General features: G+C 36.7%; 2 protein-coding genes across 2 annotated transcripts in view; one reads left to right on the top strand and one right to left on the bottom strand.

Annotated features, from left to right (window-relative positions):
- RNF11 (ring finger protein 11) overlaps positions 1-22,123 on the top strand; it is a 34,705-nt gene extending 12,582 nt beyond the window's left edge. Inside the window, exons 2-3 of the mRNA XM_082372057.1 lie at positions 18,719-18,888; positions 20,211-22,123. Of these exons, the coding sequence (XP_082228183.1) occupies positions 18,719-18,888; positions 20,211-20,382 (342 nt within the window). The 3' untranslated portion in view covers positions 20,383-22,123. The remainder of the gene's footprint in view (positions 1-18,718; positions 18,889-20,210) is intronic.
- A 196-nt stretch (positions 22,124-22,319) lies between these two features.
- The window catches only part of TTC39A (tetratricopeptide repeat domain 39A), a 59,851-nt gene continuing 55,654 nt past the window's right edge, over positions 22,320-26,516 (bottom strand). Inside the window, exon 19 of the transcript XR_014238225.1 lies at positions 22,320-22,902. The gene's annotated coding sequence lies outside the window, so the exon portion shown is untranslated. The remainder of the gene's footprint in view (positions 22,903-26,516) is intronic.

Here is a 26,516-nt window from a genome sequence, read left to right as displayed (position 1 = left end):
TTGGTAACAGTGTCTTACCAAGACTGATTCGCAGCTGGGTCTTTTCAAACTTCACAATGCTCCCTTTTCATTCTCACTCCTTCCCCCATAAATCACTGAAATACTGACATCTGAGCAGATTTTCATCTCATTTTACTGATTCAAAACATATTAGAAGGATTAGTTTATTATTCTCTGTAGGTGATAGAATGGTGCCCCAGAGTCTTATTATGTAGGAATATTTGTGTTACTGAATGAAATCTATTCTGCTTTTAATTCTTTTCTTTTTTTTTTTTTTTAATATTATTTATTTGGTTGCACCAGGTCTTAGTTGCGGCTCGCCGGATCCTTAGTTTTGGCTCTCAGGTTCCTTAGTTGTGGCTCAGCAGCTCCTTAGTTGCAGCACTCAAGCTCCTTAGTTGTGTCATGTGAACTCTTAGTTGAGGCATGCATGTGGGATCTAGTTCCCTGCCCAGGGATCGAACCTGGGGCCCCTGCATTGGGAGCGTGGAGTCTTATCCACTGCACCACCAGGGAAGTCCTTCTGCTTTAATTCTTGTACCAGCATTTTATAATTTTTTTTTTCTCATTGTCTTCCCACTGTCTGATGGTTCTTCATCTGCTGTTAATGCAGCTCCCCTTATAGTAACTCTTCTAATATTCTGCATATTGGAAAATCAGATAATTAGGCTTGTCATAGTATTTCCTAGCAGCTGCCAATAGAAGAGAGCCCAAAGGTAGTACCTATGAGTAGAGCAGCATTTTTATTTGTGAATAAACTGTTTGGGGATTTGGATACATGGGCACCTTGTACTTTTTTTTAAGGTTCAAAAAATTATTTTTAGAGTTTCCGTTGCAGAAATTAGCTTAAGTAAATAAAGTTGATTTTAGTAGGAAGTCCATATATACATGAGAGTAGAGAAATAGAGAAAGGGAAGAAACCTTCCTTAATACTGAGGTAAGCTTATCAGTATTTCATTTTTCACATACACCTCCCATCCCCCATTGTGTTTCATTATCTGGAATTTTCTCTTGTTCCTAGATATTGTTTCTCAAAATGCTTTTTATTTCTTAAAATGTGCTTTAGTTACCTAGGACTTCTTACGTATAAATTTTTAAACTCAGTGTAATCTTTAGATTGATGAATACTTACCCTTAGGTCCATGGATCCTTACAGGGTCCAGAATAGAACTGTATTTCAGTGTAACTAATTTCCTTGGTAATCTTATGTATCCATTCAAAAGCACTGTCTGAGAAGGGATCTGTGACTTTTCATCAGCTTGGTAAAGGTTTCCATGCCACAAAGAAGGTTAAGAATCCCTGAGAGGCAGTCTCTGAGTTGCAGGTAATGAGCTCATATTTCTGCTGCCAGAAACCGCAAAGCCTTTGGGGTTTGAGCCACAGAGTTCTGATAGGTGTGTGGTATAGGTATTCAGTTAAATTTTGCTGTTGCAACATTGTTAGGTAAATTATCAGACCTCATTTAAGATTAGGTAGTGTGAAATAGAGCCATTTTAAAATGGCTGAAATTCTGAAACCTATTGAAAATTAACTTGAAGTATAACTTCATAGTCATAGATGAAAAAAATTGTATCATAGGAAAACAGTAGTATCATAATCTCAAATTGCTTAGACCATGGAGTTCAGATATTTTTTTGGCAACTCAAAATAGAAAAAATACATTTTATACCATGTTTCAGTTTGTAAAAATGGAAACAAATTTCATAAAACAGTATTGACCCTTACTATTATATATTCTGTATATTCTATTTCATTTTCTAAAAAGTCCTAGCTTTGACCCTCTAAAACTTATTTTATAATCCACAATGTTCATGACCTGCAGTCCAGAAAAAGACTCCAAGATATTGTACCAAAAAGATAAGATTATGAAATACATTTAAAATATTTTTTATGTCTGGCATTTCAAACAAAATCCCTTAGGAATTCAAACTTGCCTCTCTAAAAAGAGCATTTTAGAGAAGTGGGTACATGTTTGTACCCTGGGAATAGTCATTAAGATGTTTGTGCCAGGTTCTTTACATTTATTATCTTTATTAAGGATTTTGGACTTTATCCTAGAACAGAGGAAAGCTAGCCAGTGAAGGATTTTAGGTGGGGTTGGGAGGGGGGTATTATGTAAATTAAATTAGATTTGTATTTTTAAAGAAGGTCTCTGAGAACAAAGAGTATATATACTATTTAGGAAGCCACTGCATTAGCAGATATTGTTAGCCAGGGTGTTGGCAGTAGAGATGAAGAGTTATAGATGAATTCTATTGATATTTGAGAGACAAAAACAGCAGAACTTAGTAATGGATTGTATGGTAAGAATTTTTCCAGGAGATTAAGATATAGAAACATCAAGAACAGATGATTTTGGGAGAAGATCGGCTGTGAAGCAGGGGAGAGGTATAGGAATAGGGCAATAATTAGATGTGGAATCGACAGTGGATTAGTCTGTTTTAATGAGAAAGACTTATGTTTATAAGCTGATGGGAAGGATGCAGTGAAAAGAAGTTGAATAGGGAGAGCAGCAAAAATCTGTAGTATAAGGTTTCTGAGAAGGTGGAAGCACATGGAGTCCAAACAGAGGTAGTAGGGTTGGCCTACACAAAAGGAAACAATCTTTAAATTTATTTTTTAATGATTTTAAATAATATATTCATGTGGTCAAATTCTAGAAAAGTACGGATGAGACATCTTATTTGTTCTCTAGCCACTCAGTTCCACATCCAGTAGGCAACTAAAGTTAATGTTTTTTGTATATCCTTCAAGAGATTTTATACACATGCAAACAAATACAAGTAGTCCTCCTTGACCCCTTTACACAAAAAGTAGCCCACTGCACAAAACAATTCTGCATGTTGCTTTTTTTTCCCACACTGTATCTTGAAGTTGTTTCCCTATCAGTACATAAAAAGCTTCATTCTTCTCTAGGGCTGCATAGTATTCATTGTGTGTACTGTTATTTATTTAACCAGTTCCCTATTTGATGGACATTTAGGTCATTACCATTCTTTTGATAGTGCCTCTATTTTAACAAGATGGAAAGACTAACTGGAGATAGGTGCATATGTGAGCAGGACTGTATGTTTGACTCTAAAAGTTAAGTGGTCCAAATGATCTGGATACAGAGAGCTAGGTGGTCCATTTTTGGGCCAGCAGACTGAACTTTAATATTCAGGTTAAAGAGCTGATGTGTGGAGACTCACTTGCTCAAATAAGCAGGAATTAAAATACCACATCTAGGGAAATCTGGCCAGGTCAATAAACTAGATGGAGGTAAGGGAGTCACTAGACCAAAGTTGGAGACAATAGCCAGGAAAACTCCTTAAACTACATGTTTGTCAGTCAAAAGTCACTTTCAGAAATCACCTTTTGATAGTGAAGAATTAAGAATATTTTTTGGTAGACTCAAATTGGGACCCTCCATTCAAGGTTAAATAGATCTAGCCCATATGAAGTGAAGGGCAAGGAGTCCTTTTTAGGGCAAAGACTGTATTTTGGGTTCAGAAGCTCTATGAGAAGGCATTACTGCCTAATTTCCAAAGAATTTCAGTTTTCTACTGTTGTTTTTTAGTTATAGAATGTGTAATTTTAATGTAAAATAGAAAAATTCATTAAGTCTAAATTATAAGTTTGTTTGCACTGACTTAAGGCACCTGAAAGTGGTTCCAATTTTTTCAGTTAACCTTCGTGGGTCTGGGAGGTCACTCTCACTGTTAGGTACCATGGGCCAAGCATAAGATCAAACATGAAACAGTACAGACTCATATGGGTGACAGGTGCTAGAGGAGGCTTGAGGTGAGACAGCTAACTTTTGGTTACAGTTTTGTGAGATGGCTTCTTGAAGGACTGGTGTTCAGGTGTCAAAAACCAAGATTTCTTTTATCTCTTTGTTTGAAATGTTTCCTTATATTCCTTCAACTGGTTTTTCTGTTTCTGTGGCAACCATCCAAGTTCACAGAAGTGTCTCTTAACCCTTTCGTTATTTAATAACTCTTGGGAAGCTGAAAACCATAAGTCCTCTTCCTGGGAAGATGCACAGAATTTTGCATGCAATTTCAAGGAATTTATGTACCCCCCTTAAGCCCAGATCTCAATTAACAACCTCTAGTCTATCATCTCAAACTTTTGTTCTTACTTTCTTTCATTGCCTTCTTCATTATATCTTGTCTACTGCTGCCAGGTCTCCTATTAAACAGTGATCCCTCAGTGCCAGCTATTTAATATAAAGAACAAAAATTTAAGAACATTTGATGACCTATACTCTTGGATATTTGACTGAATGGGTGTGACAGGGTCACACAGCTATTTTGTAACACCACACTGAGCCATGTTTTCCTGACTTATGGTACACAGCGTGTATCATTGGATTTCATTACATAATTCTAAACTAGAAGTGGTTTGTATACTTTAAAAAGATATTGTGAAATTTAACAATCCTTTTTCTTTGTAGTTTTGCAATTTTAAGTATAAAAAACCAAGTTAATTTCCACTGATTTTGTATACCTTTGCACTCCAAGTTGCCTTGTTGAAACCAAATATTGTTTAGCTAATAGTACCCTACATGCAAGAAACTCAAAAGAATTATGTATGACTGGTTCACTATATCTTAAAATTGGACTTAATACATACTACAGCATGGACGAAGCTCAAATATATAATGCTCAGTGAAAGAAGCTAGACACCAAAAAAAAAGTCATGTAGTCTGTGATTCCATTTATATGAAATATCTAGAATAGGTAAGTCCATAGAAACAGCTGGGGAAAAGGAGGAATGGGTGGTAACTACCTAAAGGGTACTAAGTTTTATGCTTTTTTCCCAAATGCAAATATTTTAAAATATGTATAATATTACTCTCTAATATTTTTTGCATACTTTTAGTTTTTACTCAGTGTCATTTTACAAGCATTTTCTCATGTTACTGTAGTTTTGAAAGCTCCAATTTTTTAAAACCATTAAATCTATAAATCTATTAAGTCCGTATTACTGTCCTATACATTCAGGTTATTTCTTGATATTCCAGGATAAGTTTCTTGATTCTTGATGGTGGTAGGGGTAGAGGAGATGTTGAGATGTGTTTCTCATCTAGAAATTGTACCAGGGGAGCTTTTATGAAAAAGTAGTGTGCTGACAGTTTCAGTTTGAAAATAAGTTGTAAATAGCTGGCTGATGGGTAGATAGCCTTGCTTAGGGCAACTTTATGTTTGGAAACATTAGTATCTCTCTAGTAATCTTAACTTTTGTTTTACTTATATTTGTATTAGGAAGCCTTTTTTTTTTTTTTTTTTTTGAGGTTCATTAGCAAAAGGACTTAAGCACTCTGTATTCCATATTCTGCTTACTAGTTAGAGATTTCCTGATGACCTGACCCCTGGAATTGAGCTTGAGGAAGAATCTAAAGACTAAACCTGATTTTCTAGTTTAAGACTTGTAGGTGCTGATACTCAGCATAATCTGAGCAGTCTAGTGGACAAGTATCAGCATCTCAGTATTTATTTAATACAGTCTCAATGTTGAGATCCAAAGTGTCTGTGTCTTAAAGAGGATCACCATAAGACAATTATAATTTTTCTTGTTTTCTATGTTAGGGTATGTTACATGAAACAACATGAACAATTAGAAGGCAAGTATGAGGGATATGGTATTTTTTTTTAATTTTCATTTTCATTAAGACTGGTTGATCAGTATTTTTTTATGGATCGTGCTGTTTTAAAAAATATTTATTTATTTACTTATTTAGTCTGTGCCAGGTCTTAGTTGTGGCACACAGGATCTTTAGTTGCGGCATGCATGCAAGATCTAGTTCCTTGACCAGGGATTGAACCCAGGTCCCCTGCATTGGGAGTGTGGAGTCTTACCCACTGGACCACCAGGGAAGTCCCAGGGATATGGTATTGAATGCATAGTCCATTAGAAAATAAGAACCAGCTATGTAGAAGCTTCAGCAGCTGATTTGACTAGAGGATATAGAAAACATACTTGGTCAGACTAATTTTTTTTTTTAGACCTCCTGAAGAGATCCCGTTTGCTTAAAATAAGCAGTCTTATAAAATCCTTACTCCTTTAACCTCCTCCCTGAAATATTTCACTAGTCTTCTGGGAAAACTCACATTAAAATATAGGCCTTTTCAAAACAATTTTCAGCAGTTGGTGCTGGGACACCTGCATATTCACATACAAATAATGAGGTTGGACCCCTTCCTCTCACCATATACAAAAATAAACTCAGTGGTTCATATACCTATACTATAGTTTTAGTAAGAGCTAAAACTATGAAACTCTTAAATATAGATGTCTTCTTGACCTTGGATTAGGTAAAGCCTTCTTAGATATGATACAAAAAGCACAACTGACCAAAAAATAAATTAGGTGGATATCATCAAATTAAAAACTTGTGCTTCAAAGGACACCAGTACAGTGAAAAGACGATCCATAGAATGCAAGAAAGTATTTGCAATCATCTGATAAGGAACTTATGTTCAGGGTATATACAGAACTCTTTACAACTCAGTGAAGATAAAAATGCCAGTTTTAAAAAGGAGTAACAGATCTGGATAGACATTTCTCCAAAGAAGATATACAGATGGCCACCAGCACATGAAAAGTTGTTTAACACCGTTTGCCATCAGGGAAATGCAAATCAAAACCACTAGGGTGGCTATAATTTAAAACAAACAAACAAAAAACAGAAACAGAAAGTAAGATTTGGCAATGATGTGGAGAAATTGGAAGTAACCATCATAAACTTCTGGTGGGAATGTACAATGGTACAAGCGCTTTGGAAAACAGTTTGGCAGTTGCTCCAAAGATGGAAATAGAATTATCATATGACCCAGCAATTCTGCTCCTAGGTGTATACCCAAGATTGAAAACATGCCCACACAGAAACTTGTACACAAATGTTCATAGCAGTGTATTCATAATAGCCAAGAAGTGGAAACAACCCAAATGTCCATCAGCTAATGAATGGCTAAACAAAATGTGGTATATACATACAATGCAGTATTATTCAGCAATAAAAAGGAATGAGGTTTTGATAAATGCTACAACATGGGTAAAACATGCTAAGTTGTAAGTCACCAAAGAACTATTGTATAAAATAGATAAACAACAAGGATATATTGTACAGCACAGGGAAATATAGTCATTGTTTTGTAATAAGGTTAAATGGAGTATAATCTATAAAAATATTGAATGACTGCTGTACACTTGAACCTAATATAATATTGTAAATCAACTACACTTCAACAATAGCAGCAAAAAGCTGTTAGAATCCAAGAAATACACCTCCTAAAGAGTTTTGCAGGGGCTTCCCTGGTGGTGCAGTGGTTAAGAATCCGCCTGCCAACGCAGGGGACACAGGTTCGAGGCCTGGTCCAGGAGGATCCCACATGCTGCGGAGCAACTAAGCCCGTGCGCCACAACTACTGAGCCTGCGCTCTAGAGCTCACGAGCCACAACAACTGAAGCCTGTGCACCTAGAGCCCGTGCTCCACAAGAGAAGCCACCACAATGAGAGACCCGCGCACTACAACGAAGAGTAGCCCCTGCTCGCCGCAACTAGAGAAAACCCACGCACAGCAACAAAGACCCAATGCAGCCAAAAATAAAATAAAATTTAAAAATTAAAAAAAAAAGTTTTGCAGAATTCTTACAACTGAAGTTCACCAGTTTTCAGAGGGAATTAATTTTTTTTGATGATGTTAGCCCTTCAAAAAATAACCCTTAAAAAGAGGGGGGAAGGTATCTGTTAGCGAACTTAGTGCAGTAAATGCAATAACAGACTTCCTGAGCTCCAAAGACAACGCTTGGCTGCTACAAACGTATTGTTTTTGGAATTAACACCGTTTTAAGCTTTCGTCTTTTAACTCCTTAAAGGCTGTGTATATTCTGACTCTGGTTTTGCAAAGAATTCTTGGGCTTATTACTTTTAGCTTTCAAGTAGTCATATATTCGAATCTTCCATTTAAGGATGAAAGATAGTTATTGAAATGTATATTCTTATTCTTTGAACTGGTAAAATTCAAAGATAGGATGCTTAAATGAGAAAAATTCCAGTATTTTTTGGCTGTAGCAAAGAAGTGGTTCCAACAGTAACTCATGCACTAAGTCAGATGGGATATCTCTAGGCCCACAACTACCCTGGAGATCTGCCCCACTGGTAAGCAATTCTTTGTTAGTAAGTGGGTACCATTTCCCCTCTGGAAATCAGTTTGCTTGATGAGAAGGAAAAGGTGGTCTAATTTAGGTCTCATTCAGTAAAGAAAATAGTGGTGGTGCTTAGGAGACTCTTATTTTAGACAAAATTTACTCAGAGGAAAGGTGCTTTATTTTAACGATATACACATGGATTAGAATCAGACAGATGTCATGGAACCAAGGCAGCCACTTTCTCCCATTTTTCTTACCCAGAGGCTTCAGGGTTTTTCATTTGTGGGCTTTCCTAATGTCTGCTTCACTCAGCATTTCTAATCTGTCTTTAATACAAACAGTTTCCTCAAACCTCAGTTTACACATCTCGTATTTGCTGCTCAATGACCTTTCAGGTCAGTTAATTCAGTTTTCCAATTCTAATTCTAAGAGAAGACAGTCTGTTGATTCATCCTCTCTTCACCAGTCAGGAGGTTGCAAGTCATCAAATGTTGACTAGCCTGTGGGTCCACTGGAATGTATGCCTGTCCCAGGAGTTGCCAGGTCATGGGCAATTTAGGGATAGTAGGAGCCATGGGTGAGTGAGGTAATCATCTTCTCTTGTTTGCTATATCTCTGTATCCCCCTATTGTAGGGGATTTAGGCTTTGTAAGGACAGACCTCATCTGTCTTGGTCACCACTGTATCTCCTTTGCCTAAAGCAGCATCTGAAATATGGTTGAGTATTCAAGAAATATTGTAATTTGTGCCTAGGCTCAAAATGTGACCTTGATTTCAGTTGTCTTGACCTTTAGATGGATTTATGACTTGCTAATGCCGAGTGTCTGTGGTGACGATGCCTACCAGCTCTCCACCAGTTAGGATACTGTATATAACCCTGTATAACAAGTGCTCAGTGAATATTTATGTAATGAATAAAAGAAGCCAACTTTTTCATTTCTTTAAAAAATAAGCAAACAAATAAATGCCAAAACGCCTTCCTGGAAGCAATGCTCTTTTTCCATGCAGATCACTTTGGTTTGATCTCATTAAATAAAACATATCATTTGTCAGTATCATTGATGGGATGCTGGCTTTTTTCCCCTCTATGTATAATTGTTATCCTTTATGGTTCAGGAATTGCATTAATGCTAGTCTTTGGGGTTTTGTTTGTTTGTTTGGTTTGAGGGTTTTTGGTCAAGATTCATTGAACATCAGAGTTAGAATATGCATTGAGATCATTTATTCCAAATCCTCCATTTTATGGCCTTACGTTTCAGTCTGGCAAAATGCAGAAAAAAACATTCCCAGTAGGAAACTGCAGCTGGGGAGGGGGTGGTGCCAGCAGCAGTTTGTAAGGCTGTAAGGAGAAAATCAGAAGAGCTGACTCTTCTGGAGGAAAGGATACAGCTTTTGGTGACAAGCTGCATTCTTTGGCAGTGACTTTATTTTTCCTTCACCACAAACCAGACTTGTACTATTTCCAGCCTCAGCACATTATTTAGGCACTTCCCCACTGCATTGTTTTATTTAGTTTCTGAAATTATATCATATTCCCTAACCTGGGTCCAACTTTTAATGCATTGCCTTTCAGACAGACAAGTTCACACTTTGATCTGTTTCTTTCTTGACTTGTAAACTCTGAGATTGGGGCCCATTTTATTTTTCACAACATTCATCATTTTATAGATGATTCATTATTTATTAAGAAACAATTGGAACACTTCAGAGATTTTCCTCATCAGAAGGTCAAACCTTGCTTTTTTGTGTGACTGACCCTGTCTTTGCCCTTTGCTCTGCCTCAGCACATTTTGTAATCCTTTGTTCCTTGTCTATTCTACCCCTTTCCGTGATGCTGCATTTCTTTTCCTAACACATTTTAATTTAAATTTTTCCCTTTCTTTAAAGCAAATGCTTTTGCTTGGATTCTCTTTGGGTTTTTTTGTTGTTTTTTTGTTTTTTGCATGAGAACGTGGAGAATTAAAACATTAAAGAGGAAAAAAAATGTTTAAATTTACTTGAAATATATTTGCTTCTCTTACTGTGAATTCCCTCTTTCTCAAAATTTAAACTCACAGGGCAAGTACATGTATGTCTCCTATCAACATTGAGGAAATGGTAGTTAGATAAGGCATTTAAGTAGATGCTGGGGATAAAGGGAAGGGAGGAAGAGATGTGTACCTTGGATGACTAATGATGTCATTATAGGAAGGCCCAGATATTTGAGCCCCTATCGTGGTTGGTACATTTTCTTAGTTATTCCTTATAACATTCTTTTAAGATAGGTATTCTATTCATTTTTCTGATGAGGAACCTTAGGCTTAGAGGTATTAAGTAACTTGCCTATGGTCACATACCTGGTAAGTGCCAGAGGCTGAAATTCTATGATATGTCTGTGTTCCTTCCACTATAGTTTTCTATTATTAACCTAGATAGTGGGCATAGAAATTCTGAGCTTCAGAAGGATTGTGGAAGTAGAATGAGATAATTAGTTTGATTTTGGACAAATTGAAGTTACTGTGGGATAGAAAGGTAGGTAGAAATTTCAGAGAGGCAACAAACCAGATTATCACTTGGAGAAGGAATGTTGGTTGTAATTTATATCAGGTTTTCCTTTTTGGTTTTATTGTGGCGTAATCCAGATCCTTAGCAAAATTTTCATAGCATGTTTACAAAATCCTGATAAGAATATATGACATGGATTACAGGAACATGAGTGCTTTGATTTAAATCATTCAGTTATCCAGTAATGTTTCAATCCCTACTATGTGAAAGATACTGTGCTAGGTAAATAGTATATATTGGTGAGCAAAACAGACATAATCCCTGCCTTTATCAAGCTTATAGTCTAGTGGTGAAGGAATACATTAAGAAAATAGTCACGCAATCACCTTTTTAGCCCAGACACAAAATACTTCATGAATCATATTCATAGACATAGAGAGGTGAGGGCAGCCAACTGAACCACCCTTGAAGGTTGCCAGCATTTATATTAATTAGCAATTTACTACATTGGTGATTTAGATTTTCATAAACCCATTCATTTTGTACTAAGTGCCCTTGTACATTGTAAATGATTAATTTGTAAACGTTATTTTCCACAGGTCTTCAAAATCATATTTAGGGTTCACTTTTTGGAGGGATTGGTGGAGATACTATTATTATCAGTCATTCTTAAAGAATATACTTAGCAAAGCAAAAACAACTCTGTAATCCCAGTGTTATAGCATGTATACTAACTTTAATAAGTATAGAAACACTGAAATGAGAAGGAACATGGGAGTAAGTTAATGGGTGACTATTTTTAGCTATTAGTAGATAACATTTTTAGTAGGTCATTTATTCATCTATCCATTCAGTGAGGAGCAAAAACAGACACAATTCTTATCATTGATCTTACAGTCTGGTGGGAAAGACAACATTTAAATTACTATAACTAAATATAAAATTACAACTATGACAAATGCTATGAAGGAAAGTTACTTGGTGTATAAGAGCCTATAATAGAGGAGAATGGTTAGTTAGGGAAGATTTCTGAGAAAATAGAAGTTGAACTGAGCTCAGAAGGAAGAAAAAAAGAGGTATTTAAGCAGAGTGGAGGAGAGTGTTTCATGCAGAGAATACAGCAGGTGCTATGACTTCACCTAGGAGAGATCTTGCTTCTTTAAAGGATCTGAAAGAAGGCAGTGGGGCTAGAAAGCAGTGAGTGAGTTGTTAGATGAGGAAGGAGAGGGTGAGTGGTAGGTAGGTAGGTAACCAGACTATGCAGGGCTTTGGAGGTCTTGTTAAGGACTTTGGACTTCATCCTAAGAGCAGTGGGAAGCTACTGAAGGAGTTTTAAAGTATGTTGAGGAGGGCATAGGGTTGGATTTGTTTTGGAAGGATTGCTGTAACTTCTGGGTAGAGAACAAATTGAGATTTTCCTAGCTAATCTTGTACACCAGGAAAGAAATGGGAACTTAGACTGGAGTATTGGCAATAGACATGGAAAGAAATGAACAGATTCCATCAGCATTTCAATAGAAAATAAATTCACTAGAACCCGGTGATGTATTAAATATGGGAAGGTAAAGGGAAGGGAGGTACCAAGGATGTTTCTGTCTTCCAGAACTAGAAGGGTGGTTGTGTCATTTACTGAGATAGGGAAGAGGACCAGGTTTTGGAGGGGAGTTCATTTTGGGGCATCGAATTAGAACTGTCAAAGTAGAGCCTGGAGTTTAAAAGCGAGATCTAGACTGGAATATAAATTTGTGAATCATTTATATCTAGGTGGTAGTTTTAGCTGTCAACATGGACATAGTTTTGGTGAAGAGTATAGGGCAGGAGAAGAGACCAGGACAAAAACAGTCACGTTTGTGACTCCATATACCGTCACATCATGAGGTTCTGGGGATTAGAATTTCAGCATAAGAATTTTGGGGGACACAGTTCAGCATATAACCCTTCTAGGTCAAAGGTGTTTTTCTCTGTGCTAAATAATAAATGTTCAAAATATTAGTTCCTTCAAACTTGCTTTGAAAAAAGGAATAAAACAGAAGTACTGTGTAACTGCCATTGTCAAAACACACATTTTTCACAAAAGAGCATTTCTTTTTTTTTTTTGTGGCCATGCCACGCAGCATGCGGGATCTTAGTTACCCGACCATGGATCGAACCCATGCCCTCTGCAGTGGAAGTGCAGAGTCTTAACCACTGGACCGCCAGGGAAGCCCACAAAGGAGCATTTCTAATGAACATCACCAGATAAACTGCTTGAAAACAAAAGAGTCAATGCAGGCACTATCCATCACTCTTTTTTTTGGGTGGGGGAGGCGGGTAAGTGCCAAACCGGAGCCCCCTGCAGTGGAAGTGCAGAGCCCTAACCACTGGACCGCCAGGGAATTCCCCCTATCACTCTTAACATTATCTAGAATGATCTTCAGTTCCATTGGAGGACTCATAATTCTTAGCATATAACTGTAATCACAGCTATGATTTATTACTGCAAAAGACCGCAAATCAAAATTGGTAAAGGGAAAAGGTGCATAGGTCCATAGAAAAGGCACAGGCTTCTAAGAGTTCTCTCCTAGTGGAGTCACACAGAATGTGCTTAATTCTCCAGCACTGAATTGTGCCAACATGTTTGAAGTGTTGTCTACCAGGGAAGCCCAAAGTAATGAGCCACTGCCTAACGTATACCAAAATTCTAGACTCCCAGAGGGAAAGCAGGTGTTCAGCATAAATCGTACTGTTCACACAAAGAGTTTAGGCACAGTGAGCCATCAGTTAGGGAATGTTGAGAACTGTCCCAGAGTCCAGATCTTTTAAACAGTGCTGTTTTTATATCCCTGCCCAATCTTCCATTCAGTGTCTTCTAGCTGACAGGAGAAACAAGTTTACATTTTGCCACCTAGAAAATACCATTGGATCTCTACTTACTAAATAGGAATTCATACTTAAGGTCATTTTTAATAAGTATGATGGGAATTAAAACTAGGTGTGTGTGGTAAGAAGGGTGAGGCTATCTTTAAAATATCAGGAGTTCTTAGTCATTTTCTTCCCTATAGAGGGTTTCTGAAAAGTTGCATGTAAACTGAAATTAGAATGGTGAATCACTTAAAATATCTAGAGGGTTTCTTTCGTTTAACAAAAATACCAAAGAAGAAAATACATCCATAATGTGAATAAGGGGTTTTGTTTTTCTATCTATTAATATGCTTCTTTGTAAGGTAGAGCTTTCCTTTTCTGTTCTGCTTTCTGTGTTCTGTGTACCCATATGTGAACCACAAGACCAAAGAAATCTAGCCTCTTAAAAAGCACATGCTTAGAGACAGTTAAAGTCTTTTTGTTTGTAGTAGGTATGTTCAAGGATTAAGGAGTACCTCATTACCCACAGTCTTATACGAATTGTTCCACTGACTTCCGTATGAGTCATATCTTGATGTGGATGGCGGGTCATCAAGACTGGTCAGTTGGTCTGGGACTGAGAATAATGAAAGGTAGTCTAGACTGGAAATCGTAATTCAAGGGTTGAAAATCTGAGCTGGCAGGGGTTACAACAGAGGCCGAAGAGTTTCTTGTATTCAGAGACAAGCCAGAAAGATAGGACCAAAGCCAGGGGCAATAGTAGTTAGCTTCAAGTCTGCAAACCAGAGTCATTTGATGTTGGAGAGAAAGCAGAGGGTTAGAATAACTTACTACAGGAAGTATCAGAGACTCAAATCTTATAATTTAATTTTTCAGACTGAAAATCCCATATTCATAAATAGCAGTGTTTTAAAAACAGTGTTCTATTGATTCCTAGGATTCTGTGAAGGTACCCCAGGTAGGAGTGGGGGTGTGGGATTCTATTTTTCTGTCAGCAATAGAATCTATTTTACGGGGCAGTTTCAAAATGGATTTGATGTTCTTTGAAATTCTTAACAACTTTTAGAAGTTGTTGACATTATAAAACCTTTATTGCAGATGAAAAATCTTTATAACTTTATTAGAAATTCTTTATTTTGATGGCTTTCTTAAAATGTCATTTCAATGTAGTATAAATGGACAAAGTCCAAATCATTAACTTGGAGAATCTCCTTCCTATCCAGCAACCAAGCATGTGATGTAGTGGAAATTACCAGCTTAAAAGGGAGACCAGAATTCTTATTCCAACATTGTCAGTAATTTTGTGACTGTAGGCAAGCTTGGGCCTGTAAAATGAGAGAGTTGTTCTTAAGTGAATTTCTAAGATTCTTTTTTGACAAGTTTTACTTACCTTTGTCATAGTCTAGTCCATTTCTTCTTTTTAAAAAAAATTGTTGTATTTCATTTTCATCTTTATTGAGTTATAATTGACATACAAAATTGAAAATTCAGTCCATTTCTTAAACGTTGGAATGCTTTTCTATAGTCACATACTAGTAGAGACAGAATAATATTGTAGTAGCTAACATTTATTTAGCTAACATTTATTTAATGAGCTTTTGTATGTGTGTCTCATGCTGTACCAGGACAGCAGTTACAAGTCTCCTTTAATTCTTACAGTAGTCCTGGTACTTTACACATAGAGAAACTGAGTCTAATAGAGGTTAAGTAAATAACTTGGTCAAGGACTTATGACTAATAAGTAGCAGATCAAGGACAGGCTTTTTGACTCTGAACTATGAAACTTTTCTGCATCGAAAGTTAGCCTGCTAGGTATAAAACCTTAAAGAGGTGAATTTCTAAACCAGAGGTGCAACAGCCATTTTTATGATCTTTAATAACAGAAGGATCATGTAACTTTTATATGCACCATAAAGCCTGGTCAACAAAGTTATTTTTCTAGTGCATAAAAGATGCTCTGAGTTTGACCTACAAACTGAAAATTTTTGTATATATACAGACTTGTTTAAAAGGAAATATTTGTTAAAAAAATAATTTTATAAAGCAAAAAATTGCCTGTAGTCACAATGGTGTAGATATATAGGGCTGAAAGAAAGTTTTCATACTGTGCTAAAGAAATGCAGTTTTTAATTAGTTAATTAATTTTTGGCTGCATTGGGTCTTCGTTGCTGCGCGTGGGCTACCTCTAGTTGCGGTGAGCGGAGCTACTCTTCATTGTGGTGCACGGGCTTCTCATTGCAGTGGCTTCTCTTGTTGCGGAGCACGGGCTCTAGGTGCGTGGGCTTCAGTATTTGTGGCACATGGGCTCAGTAGTTGTGGCTCGCAGGCTCTAGAGCACAGGCTCAGTAGTTGTGGCGCATGGGCTTAGTTGCTCTGCGGCATGTGGGATCTTCCCAGACTAGGGCTCGAACCCATGTCCCCTGCATTGGCAGGCGGATTCTTAACCACTGCGCCACCAGGGAAGTCCTGAAATACAGTCAGTTTTGTACTTCACTTCCTCTTTGAAAGCTAGAAGAATTGACAGTCTCTTCTCACTTGATGACTGCACTTGTTAACTAAAGTTTTACTGTATTCTGTATAATCGTCTTAATTCTTTTATAGGTAGACACCTATGTAATTAAGCTGAGGCTAGAGGCAGAGTCTGTCAATATTGTATGGTAGGGAGGAGGATTGGGGAAAGCTTTAGGTCAACAAGCTGCTAGACGAGGTAGAATTTGGACCAAGAGACCTGCAGGGGAAAGTAGAGGGGATAGCAAGAACAAAGCCAGTAAGATGGACAGGCATGAAACATAGGAAACAGCTAATTGGGCTGCAGTAATAAATATAGCTCTTCGAATGCAGTGTTAATAGTTATAATAGCTACTATTTATTGAGTTCCTGCCATTCCAAGGTTCACCGTCTTTCTCATTTAAGTCTTATAGCAACCATATAAGGTAGGGTAACCCAGATAGGTTAAATCACTTCAACACAGTCACTCTGTTAAGTGGCAGAGAAGTGACTTTAACCCAAGGTTATCTGGATCCAAGAACCATACTTAATAATAAATCTTCTTTGCATGTAATATGAACTAAATAAATACTTGGATGAAGAATATAGTTCTGATAAGCACTCACATGCTTGGTTATTATTTCCTAAATCATGAGCTAGAAGTATGAAAGTAACCATTAATGATTTTATGTGGAAATTCGTAAAACATGAAACTTTGAACTACTGACATTTTACCAGAGAATGTAATCTTAATTATTTGATAAAGGATTTACTGTGTTTTGAGATCTTTAATTACAGATTTGTTCTGAATCTCAGAGAAAAGAAATATTTAAAGTCTTAAGTTGAACTGCCTTTGACAAGAAACTCAATAATAACTACTGTCAAAAAAGGGGTTTGGGCTTCCCTGGTGGCGCAGTGGTTGAGAATCTGCCTGCCAATGCAGGGGACACGGGTTCAAGCCCTGGTTTGGGAAGATCCCACATGCCGCGGAGCAACTAGGCCCGTGAGCCACAATTACTGAGCCTGCGCGTCTGGAGCCTGTGCTTGGCAACAAGAGAGGCCGCGATAGCGAGAGGCCTGCGCACCGCGATGAAGAGTGGCCCCCGCTTGGCGCAACTAGAGAAAGCCCTCGCACAGAAACGAAGACCCAACACAGCCAAAAATAAATAAATAAATAAAATTTAAAAATATGTTAAAAAAAAAAGGGGTTTATAAGAATAAGGCTAATTTAAAGGGACATAATGGTATCTTTAAGAGACATTGTAGTGAAGTGCATTTTTCCTTGAATTAAATATTTCAGTATTTGAGCCTACTTTATATGTATCTGAGACTTTCCCCTAAAATTTCTCTTTGAAAAGGATATTTATACTTAAGCCCTTATGAAGGCTCTAATTATGGGTGCATTCTTAATTATTTTATTTTGAACCGCAGAAGCCATTGGCTCAAAACAGCTTCAATTGATGCTAGTTCTGAATGCTTATGGAGGTTATTTCACAGAATTTTTTTTTTTAAAGCTTAACACAAATTTAGCAATTATTCCTGGAGGCATAATCTCATACTTGCAAATGTTGGCTGTCATTGTAAATGAGTGCTTAAATTGTAGAAATCATGAGTGATCCTACAGGATGAATGAAAATAACATTTTCTAATGTAATGTGAATAGGTAGTTGTGATTTAACGTAAATTTTCCCATGAAAACATCATACATGGATTGAAAGTGTTATGTCTCAGTTTATTCAGTAGAGATGTTGTCTGAAACACCATATTAGGTGGCTCAAAAATGGTTTTAGCCACAATGAAATCATTAGGTCAGAGATGCACTATTTCCCTCGTATTCATTGAGGTCTCTTCCCAAATGTCTCATCAGAGAGATTTTTTCTGAGTATCTTACCTAAAGAAGCAGTCTCCATCAATCTAGGAACTTTATTTTGTTTACTCTTCACTCCCCATCACCTAGCACATAATAGATACTCAAGTATCTGTTGAAAGACTGTATAGAGTGTGAATAAAATTATCTCATAAATGTGAGTAGGAAAAAAAAACAATACAGTTGACCCTTGAACAACACAGGTTTGCACGGGTCCCCTTATACACAGATTTTTTTTTTCAACAAATACATACTACAGTACTACATGATCCATGGTTGGTTGAGTCCTTGGATGTGTATTCCGTGTGGAAGGAAGGTGGCCTCATTTGGCTCACTGGATTATCATATCTAAATATGTATCCAAAAGCCTAAAAGAAATTTTACAGAAGTTTATTGCAATAATGTCCAGTCTTTCCAAATAAATAATAAATAAATTTTAAGATTGTTGTCTGTATGGAAAGAAAGAATAAGTTTGCAAATAAGAAGAATCTATAATGGTCAATTCTAATGTAAATAATGATATACTGAGGCCACAAAACTCCGTTGTGGCCTACAGAATATTGAATACAGTCCATTTGGTTAATTAATTAGTTAAATTGATTTATCTTTTTGTGTATCAGGAATGAATATGTCTGTGTTATATGGTTTTCCTTTAGAAATACTTCAAGTAACATTCCATTCCAGTTTTTCTGTAAAGCTGTGTTTCAGTATCCTTTAAACATAGGTAGATATGCTAAAGTTAAGGCAGGGTAAAACAGAATCTCATGCTACAGCATACTTGTCCAGTCTCCTTCTCCCCAAGGCCCCCTCCCCTAGCCAAATAACGAAGAAACAAAAGGAAAACACTACCCCAGAAAACAAATTTTTAAAAAATAATTCTTTTCTCCATTTTAAAAAATTTAGGAACAAGTTCCAGTTCCGGTCTATCATCCAACACCTAGCCAGACTCGCCTAGCAACTCAGCTGACTGAAGAGGAACAAATTAGGATAGCTCAAAGAATAGGCCTTATACAGCATCTGCCTAAAGGAGTTTATGACCCTGGAAGAGATGGATCAGAAAAAAAGATCCGGGAGTAAGTTTTAATTTATACATATTTCAAAGATCTATCTTCAGAGATCTGATTTTTAAAAATACTCTCCTGCATTTTGGAAGTCAGATGTTTAATCAGTTCTTGCAAGGAAATGTTTAGATGTAGCAATTAAGAAGAATTTTCATATAAAAATAGCTAAGAAATAAATGATGGTGTGCATTCTGACCATTTTATATGTTGCCTCTGTCCACTTGGATGACAGTTAATGTCAGTTAAAAATGATTTACCTGTGTAATAACTGTGAAGTAGTACCAGCATTGCTGGTGGCCTAATCAATTGGGAAAGCCATTTGGCAGGATGTCAAGGACCTTTAGATCCTAAACCCTCTGAAACAGTTAATTCTAGAGATCTATCCTAAAATATGTACCTCACTTCAATCCCTAGAGTTTTATGCATAAAGATAGTCACCATAGTTTTACTTAGTGAAAAATAACAGTAGAGGAATACTTTGGTAGGTTATGTAGCCATTAAAATGGTTTGCTAAGGGTTTTAGTGATACGAGGAAAATCTTATCCATTTCTTAACTTGTAGAATAATTGTACTAAGCCTGATGAGTTAAATATAAGGGAGATTTTGTCCTCAGAGCTCATTATTGTCTGAGAATCCCTAATGAGGACAGCCATTCTCCTTTTAGGTTGAGAATGGTCTTTACCAACACAGACATAAAGTAATTTACTATGTTGTGTTTGGCTGTTTGAGCTGTAGCACCATTTAGGGCTAGTACGTAAGATTATAACCTATCTAGAATATTGACTGCCGAATTGGGTTGCTTCTTGAACCTGTAGAAGAGTGCAGTGAGCTTGAAACTGGGGTTATTGAAGAGAACTTTAGCCTGTAGCAGCCCAGTAAGTAGGCTGAAATTAGTGGTTCTGTATTTACATACAGGTATTAAAGTGAAAACTATCTGGGCTTACACTAAAAAAGCAGTTCAAATAAAATTAATCTAACATGGTTTTCTACGTACTAAAGCTTCACATTCTCCTTAAGGTTTCTTCTGTAATATGTAGCTGTTTTTACAAGTAAAGTTCTAGCAGTGGACTTGATCCCTATGTGATACCTTTCTCTTTGCCCTGTTGATTGCTCTCAAACTCTTCAAATTCCCAGGTGATTGAAATAAGAGATTGTGGCTGTATAACACTTATTAGGAAAAAATTCAATCCGGATGCTTAGGTGGTAGGATGACAGGCGAGCCATTTTCATCTGTTCATGTTAACACTGTCTCTGTAATGGGGATTTTAAAGAGTATTCTAGATGGATCACTTCTCTAAAAATGCTTTCTTATTTCTCTCCCTCACCCTCAACAGGTGTGTGATCTGTATGATGGACTTTGTTTATGGGGACCCAATTCGATTTCTGCCGTGCATGCACATCTATCACCTGGACTGTATAGACGACTGGTTGATGAGATCCTTCACGTGCCCCTCCTGCATGGAGCCAGTTGATGCAGCACTGCTTTCGTCCTACGAGACTAATTGAGCCAGGGTCTCTCATCTGACTTCAAGTGAACCATCATTTTTGGTGGTTTTGATCTTTTGTCACTGAGCCCAAAGAGCCAGGGATTAGGAATTAAGATCATGCACAAAAGTTTCCTAAAAATTCCTGAATGGCTGCAGATGTTGGGGGAAAAAAGTATGTGATATTTTAGAAACTTAGGGGGAAAAGTAGGAAGGTATTTTTATGTAAAGCCTTGACCCAGTGTTCAAAAATATAATTGTATTTAGATCTTGTTATTGCTCCAGTACATAGGAATTGTGTAAAGTGTTATACAGCAGCTGTATATGTTTAAATTGTGTATGTTGAAGATTAGGAAAAAGATAGTGGTTGTTTTTCCTAAATGAAATAACTTTCTTCTTCCCCCCACCCAAATTCTTTTCTCAAGTTGCTGGCATTTGGGTCAAGGTTTTATTAAAAGCTACATTTTATAACACTGGCACAAAAAAAGTAGTTTTAAGCTTGTTTGCACAGTTCTTTTTTTCCATTGGAAATGGAATTCATTGCCTTAGGTCTTTTTAAATAGTGTATTATTATCGTTGGGGCTGGCTCTATGCTTGAAAACCAGTTTATTTATAACCTGTTATAAGTGCTATATCTGTTTGCAGTTAGGAAATGCAGAATTCAAAGTGATCTCCTAGCTTGTAAGCAAACTGAGATGCACTATCCCTTTTCTATAAAAAAAATGAGTTAATGTGTCAAGAAACCAACTCTAGTAAAGTGGGGTTTAATATTACCCTTTCTTATGTGTTTCACCTAATTATTTTGGTTGTTAATATGGTGATAATTAAAAGTCAAGGTAAATTTTAAATATTAAGAATTCTGATTTATTGAGCTTGAATTATGCCACCATGTTTATGTAAAAATGAAAGTGGCACCATGGTTAAACTGAGAAAAGTTTCTCAGTTGTAACAATTTTGATTTATTCTTTCCTGTGACCTCCTTCCCTGTTGTCTTGAACATAGCAAAAGGATACTGCATCTCTTCTTATTGTAGTGCTGAGGTTACTGAAGTTATATAAAACACATCTCTGTTTCTGTTTCTTGGAAGGACAGTCCTGCTAGTTGACTGACAATTCTAAGCAGGGAGAATTAAGATAAATGTGTTTCATGTTTTGCACACAAATGCAGAATATGTATAACCACATGACTTCATAGTTGTGATCTCAAAAAAGAAGGAATTTCTCTTTTATCTTTTTCTTGCAGTTAATATAAGAACACTGAATCTCTAAGCTTCTGAAGTGTTAGAGGTAGAGATGGTCTAGTAAAGATGTAGTTGTAATGTTTTATCCATTTAGCATGTGTTTATTTTTCTTTATGTACTCGAAGGTGACATATTTGTTCAACTCAGTGATATTACAGCTAAAAAATCATTCATTAGCAAAAGGAGAAGCAATCTCAACCCAACAAATCAGAAATGTTTCTTTTTATTTTATATTGAGTTGAATATTTGACTTTAACACTTTTCTACATACAAAACACAAGTTTCTCAAAGGGTTCTTCATAATTGCATTATAGAAGAATTTAGTATGTCATAAGCACTTAAAGATTTGACATTCAACTGTAGCAGTATCCATGTTGGTTAATTTTCTTATGAGCCCCATGATGAGTTTGAGAAAAATTGAAAGAAATTAGATTATCAGGTTCTGTTAAATTGTTACATGTACCTTGCTTAAGTTTTTGTTCATTAATTTATATCCAATTACATAAAGCAAATTTGGAGGAAACACCTGAAGTTGTGCAATATTTTCAGCGGTATTACTTTTTTTATCTTTGTGTTTTCTACTTAAACATGATGTCTGTCATCAAGTGTTATAGTCACTTTCTTTTTTTCTAGATTGTTAAAATTGGTAAATGAACTTTTTTTTTTAATCATCTTCTATGTTGCTGTTAGTCTTTATTACAAGGCTTCTTTCACAGAAGTTTGGCAGTAATATTGAAGGAACCAGGATTGAGCTGAACGCTATTTTTTTTTTTAAGGTATTTTGTATTCTTTAATTTTGATCTCCACATACCATGTTAAGAACCATCAGTTTTGGCTTTTACCAAGTTAAATAAAGTTATATAATACAGTTGTAAAGGGCTAAAGTTAGAATTGATTACATAAGAATATTCTAATCCTTTCTTTAAAACACACATGTATAAATTTACTTAAAAATTTCTAGGTATATATACTTTGGGGGAAGTATTTTTTATGGCTTGGCATTTAATACCATCTAGTCATAAATTTAGAAGCTTGATAGTTTCTAAATTTTCTTAAGCCAAATAATAGGTACAACATATTTGGATTTGGGCAAGATATGTTCAGGCTTAGCTGTAGGATTTGAGATGTCTGGAAAGCCTGACCAGGAAAAAATAAAAGAATCTTACTCTTTTAAATGTAAACCGAACAATTTGAAATACTTTAAGATACTTGTAGTTTGGTTCACACAAACCTTTTAAATGCTATGAGTGTTCTTCATAAGACATCTCAGGTATTAGAAGACTCTCCAACTACTTTCGGTGTCTGTGTAATATAAAACAGAGTATAGTGAGCATTGAGGTAACAAATTTTCTGTGAACAAAGCTCCTTCTTAAGGAAGCATGCATTTTAAAAAAGGAATAACAATAAAGGAGTCCAAAGCAGAACTGCCTATGGTCCTGAGACTGAAAATGGCAAACAGGAAAGAAGGTAAGTTTCTTTGGCATAATTCGGAAATGTAGGCAATTGGTGGCCATGTTTGCTTACAAAGGCATTGGCTAGCAATCAGTTTCTCAGAGTCAGCTGATGACACTTGCATGTTAAATGCATCAGAGCTAATCAGCTAATTTTTTAAGCCTTTAATTTTGAAATTGGTGGACATGAGAAAAGGTGGATTTTGGTTAGTATCTCCTGAAGTAATACTAAATTTACCCACCTGAATTTAAAGATCATCTATTCTTTTACTGGGTATGGAAAAAGTTAGTGAAGATAGTTTGTAACCCTTCCTTCTATACCCTGTGTAGCTCCCCTGTTCTAGTCTTACACTCAACTAGACTTCCCTAAGACACAGGCCTGGTTCGGATGTCCCCATCATGTGAGGCATGGGCATGAGAGCCATCAGCGTCCTATGCAGTCTTATTCTGACTGCATTATATTATTCCTTTTGAGGACATAGCTGAATTCCTTATAATTTCTTCCCCCTTGGTCCCACTTTCTAAGTATTTTGCCATCATTAAATTAAAAAGTGTGGAGTAAAAATGTCCAACTACAAAATTTCCATCTTTGCATTTAATGTCGTTACTGATTGACCCACTGTTAGGTGATTTACCTAAGAGCTATCAAGAAATGGTCTCTGAATTTTTTCTCAGTTCTGTATTGTCAGAATAGGTGTTTGCTTATGGCCAGGCAGTGGTTTAATGCTCATAATTCAGATTTAGAGAGGACTTTAGTTTGTAGTAATTCAAGTGAAACATAAGGGTTTAATGGGAGGAGTACCTGTAAAAGCTTGATTACATTATATAAAACACCTTAAAGCAGTACTTTTTCTGAGTGCTTTAAAAGATGTAGTAAGTTCATTTTATATATTGAGGGAAAGTTAACTGGACTATTTGTTCTCTCTTCACATAAAGTACTATTTTTAACTAGAGGAAAATAACATATTTTTTTTTAAAGCTCCTAAGAGTTACATTGTAACACATTAACGTTTATATTAAAATGACATAGAAGTTAGTAAATGGATGAGGCACATGTATCTGGGGAATATTAATTTAAATATACTTTGTAATTCTTTTTCTGAGAGCCTCTGGGTCTAAAAACAGCAGTGCTGGGTGATTATTTATTCAGATATTGATTGTCCTGATACAAGTATCCAGACTTTGCTTTTCCATTTATCCTTTGGCTGTTTCCTTGCTCTTTAGCATGGATGAAAATCCAGATGAATCCCTTTACAACCCATTTCCTGATCCATAAAATTTTTGTTAGAGGCTTCAGTAAAATTTTACAAAAGGGGTTTGGATTTACCTGCACATCTTAATTGTCCACATTGTTCTTGTTTGCCTTATGACGCTACGCAATGGGCATTAGCCCAGGATAATAACTGGATCCATCTAATTAATGTTACTGATAGACTGAAACCATCTACCATTTCATAAATTTTTTATGGAATCTTTAAGAGATACTAACTTTCTTTTACATTTTTGTTTGTTGAGAAAACTGTCCACTGGAAGATTTAGTCATCTTTGGATGCTTTCCACAGGAAGTTTCGTTTTCTCTGCATATGAATGAAGCAGCATTATCAATAAGGTACAGATTTTAGGCATTTAAAACTGATTGTGATCAAAGGATGGGCAGTGCCTGTTTACTTTGAATACGTGCTTATCAGTGTGTAACTGCAGTGTTTATCGACTGGATTTCTTCATGCTGAGAAAAAGAAGTTGGAAAAGGTAACTGACGGTTTACCTCAAGAGTCTGGTCAGAGTGATGAATGCTTACGAGAAGATGTGGCTGGCTAAGCAAGTGATGGGCCCAGCTTTTCTCTGGGGGGCCATAGAGTAGTTCATCTAGTCATTCAGGACCCAAAAGCGAGTCTTAGGCGTTGTGTGGATTGGGAAGCCTGGACTGTGCTATCAGATGGGCTTCCAGCACTATGCACACCAGAGGTATGGGGATAAGCTGCATTCTGCCAATTCCAGGATCACAGCCAGTCCTTCAGCTTTGAGATAGTGCACAATAATGATCTTCTTTCCATGAGGGTAGCCGAACTCAAGCAGACAGGTAAGTTAATGGCTACAATTTGAGGGTATGCGGTGAAGGGAAGTTGTTTTTCACAAACCATTTGTCCTCATGGCCCTTGATAATCACTGTCCATGATGTTACTTTGATATGAGGAATAATAACCATTCTTCTTTTCAGTAGTGAGATGGGTGCTAATGGCATTGTCAGGTTGGTCATTTTTGCAAGCCTTGTTCTCAGGATTATTTATTTCTAAAACTTGGTGTTAATGGCATTGAAGATATCTTTGAAGTAAGGAATCATGTTTATGGGTTTGGATTTTTGATAAACTGGGTTGCTGATTTCTCATGAAGAGTAAAGAACAAGAAATGCCAACTCACATTGACTCTTAGAGCCTGATTATCACTTAGCAGCATATTGAAAGTATTTTTTCCCTCTAAGTGTGGTAGCTGGGGCAGGGAAGAGGAGGTATTTTAATGGCAATTCTCATGAAGCAGAAGCAGTTGGTGCTATTGGCCTTTGGCATGGCACTGGCCTCCCAACTTCCATGTTTAACCCTATATAATACATTCTTCACACAGCAGTTAAAATAGTTTTGAGTAAATCGGATGATGTCATTCATCTGCTTAAAACTTTTAATTGCTTCCCATTGTGTGGAGAGTAAAATCCAAGCTTCTTAATGGAGACAGTAGACTTTCTGCCTCTCTCCTTTCACAGTACTCTACTTTCTAGACTTTTTTGTGTGCTTTCTAAAATGCCAAGCTCTCTCCTGTCTTAGATCTTTTGTAGTTCCATCCTGTAGTTCACTTACCCAGATTGTTTGATGGCTGGTTTCTTACCCTCTGGACCAACAGCCCCTGTTTATTTACTCCATAGCTCTAATTTGTTTACTTTCATGACAGCAGGACATTTAGGTGCTCAACAGATATTTATTAAGTGAAGGGAAGGAGAAAGCAGGGAAGAAGAGAAGCCCTAAGGAGTCTGAGCATTTCTGATGGAGTGGGAGCCACCGTCAAGGAGGTTCCCATTGGAAAATTGGGGTCTTATAAAGATTTTTGAGGGTTGCAAGGGGAAGGGCAAAGGCAAAGCTCTTCCTGAATGGGCAGCTTTCTAATAAGCCTTGTCTCTAACCAGTACTGCCCTCATCCTCCCCTTCACCTGAGAATGTTGGCAGATCATAGTTCCTGTATATCAACTTTTGAAAGAAAGGACATATTGGATACATGTTTTTGTCTGCCCAGTACCCCATGTTTTTTAGTAATAACTCTTAACCGAGCATGTAATCCAAGATAGACCAATTGTAGCACCTCACTCCCTTTCCAAGGCAGTGGCTCTCAGGCTTCAGTGTGCATCAGATCCACTTGGAGGACTTGTTCAGGTGGTTCGGCCTCACCCCTGCATCAGGGGGAGGGGGGCTGATAATTTGC

This window comes from Balaenoptera borealis, assembly GCF_965194805.1.
Source record: "Balaenoptera borealis genome assembly, chromosome: 1".
NCBI classification, from domain to species: Eukaryota; Metazoa; Chordata; class Mammalia; order Artiodactyla; family Balaenopteridae; genus Balaenoptera; species Balaenoptera borealis.
This window is presented reverse-complemented; position numbering and strand designations above follow the sequence as displayed.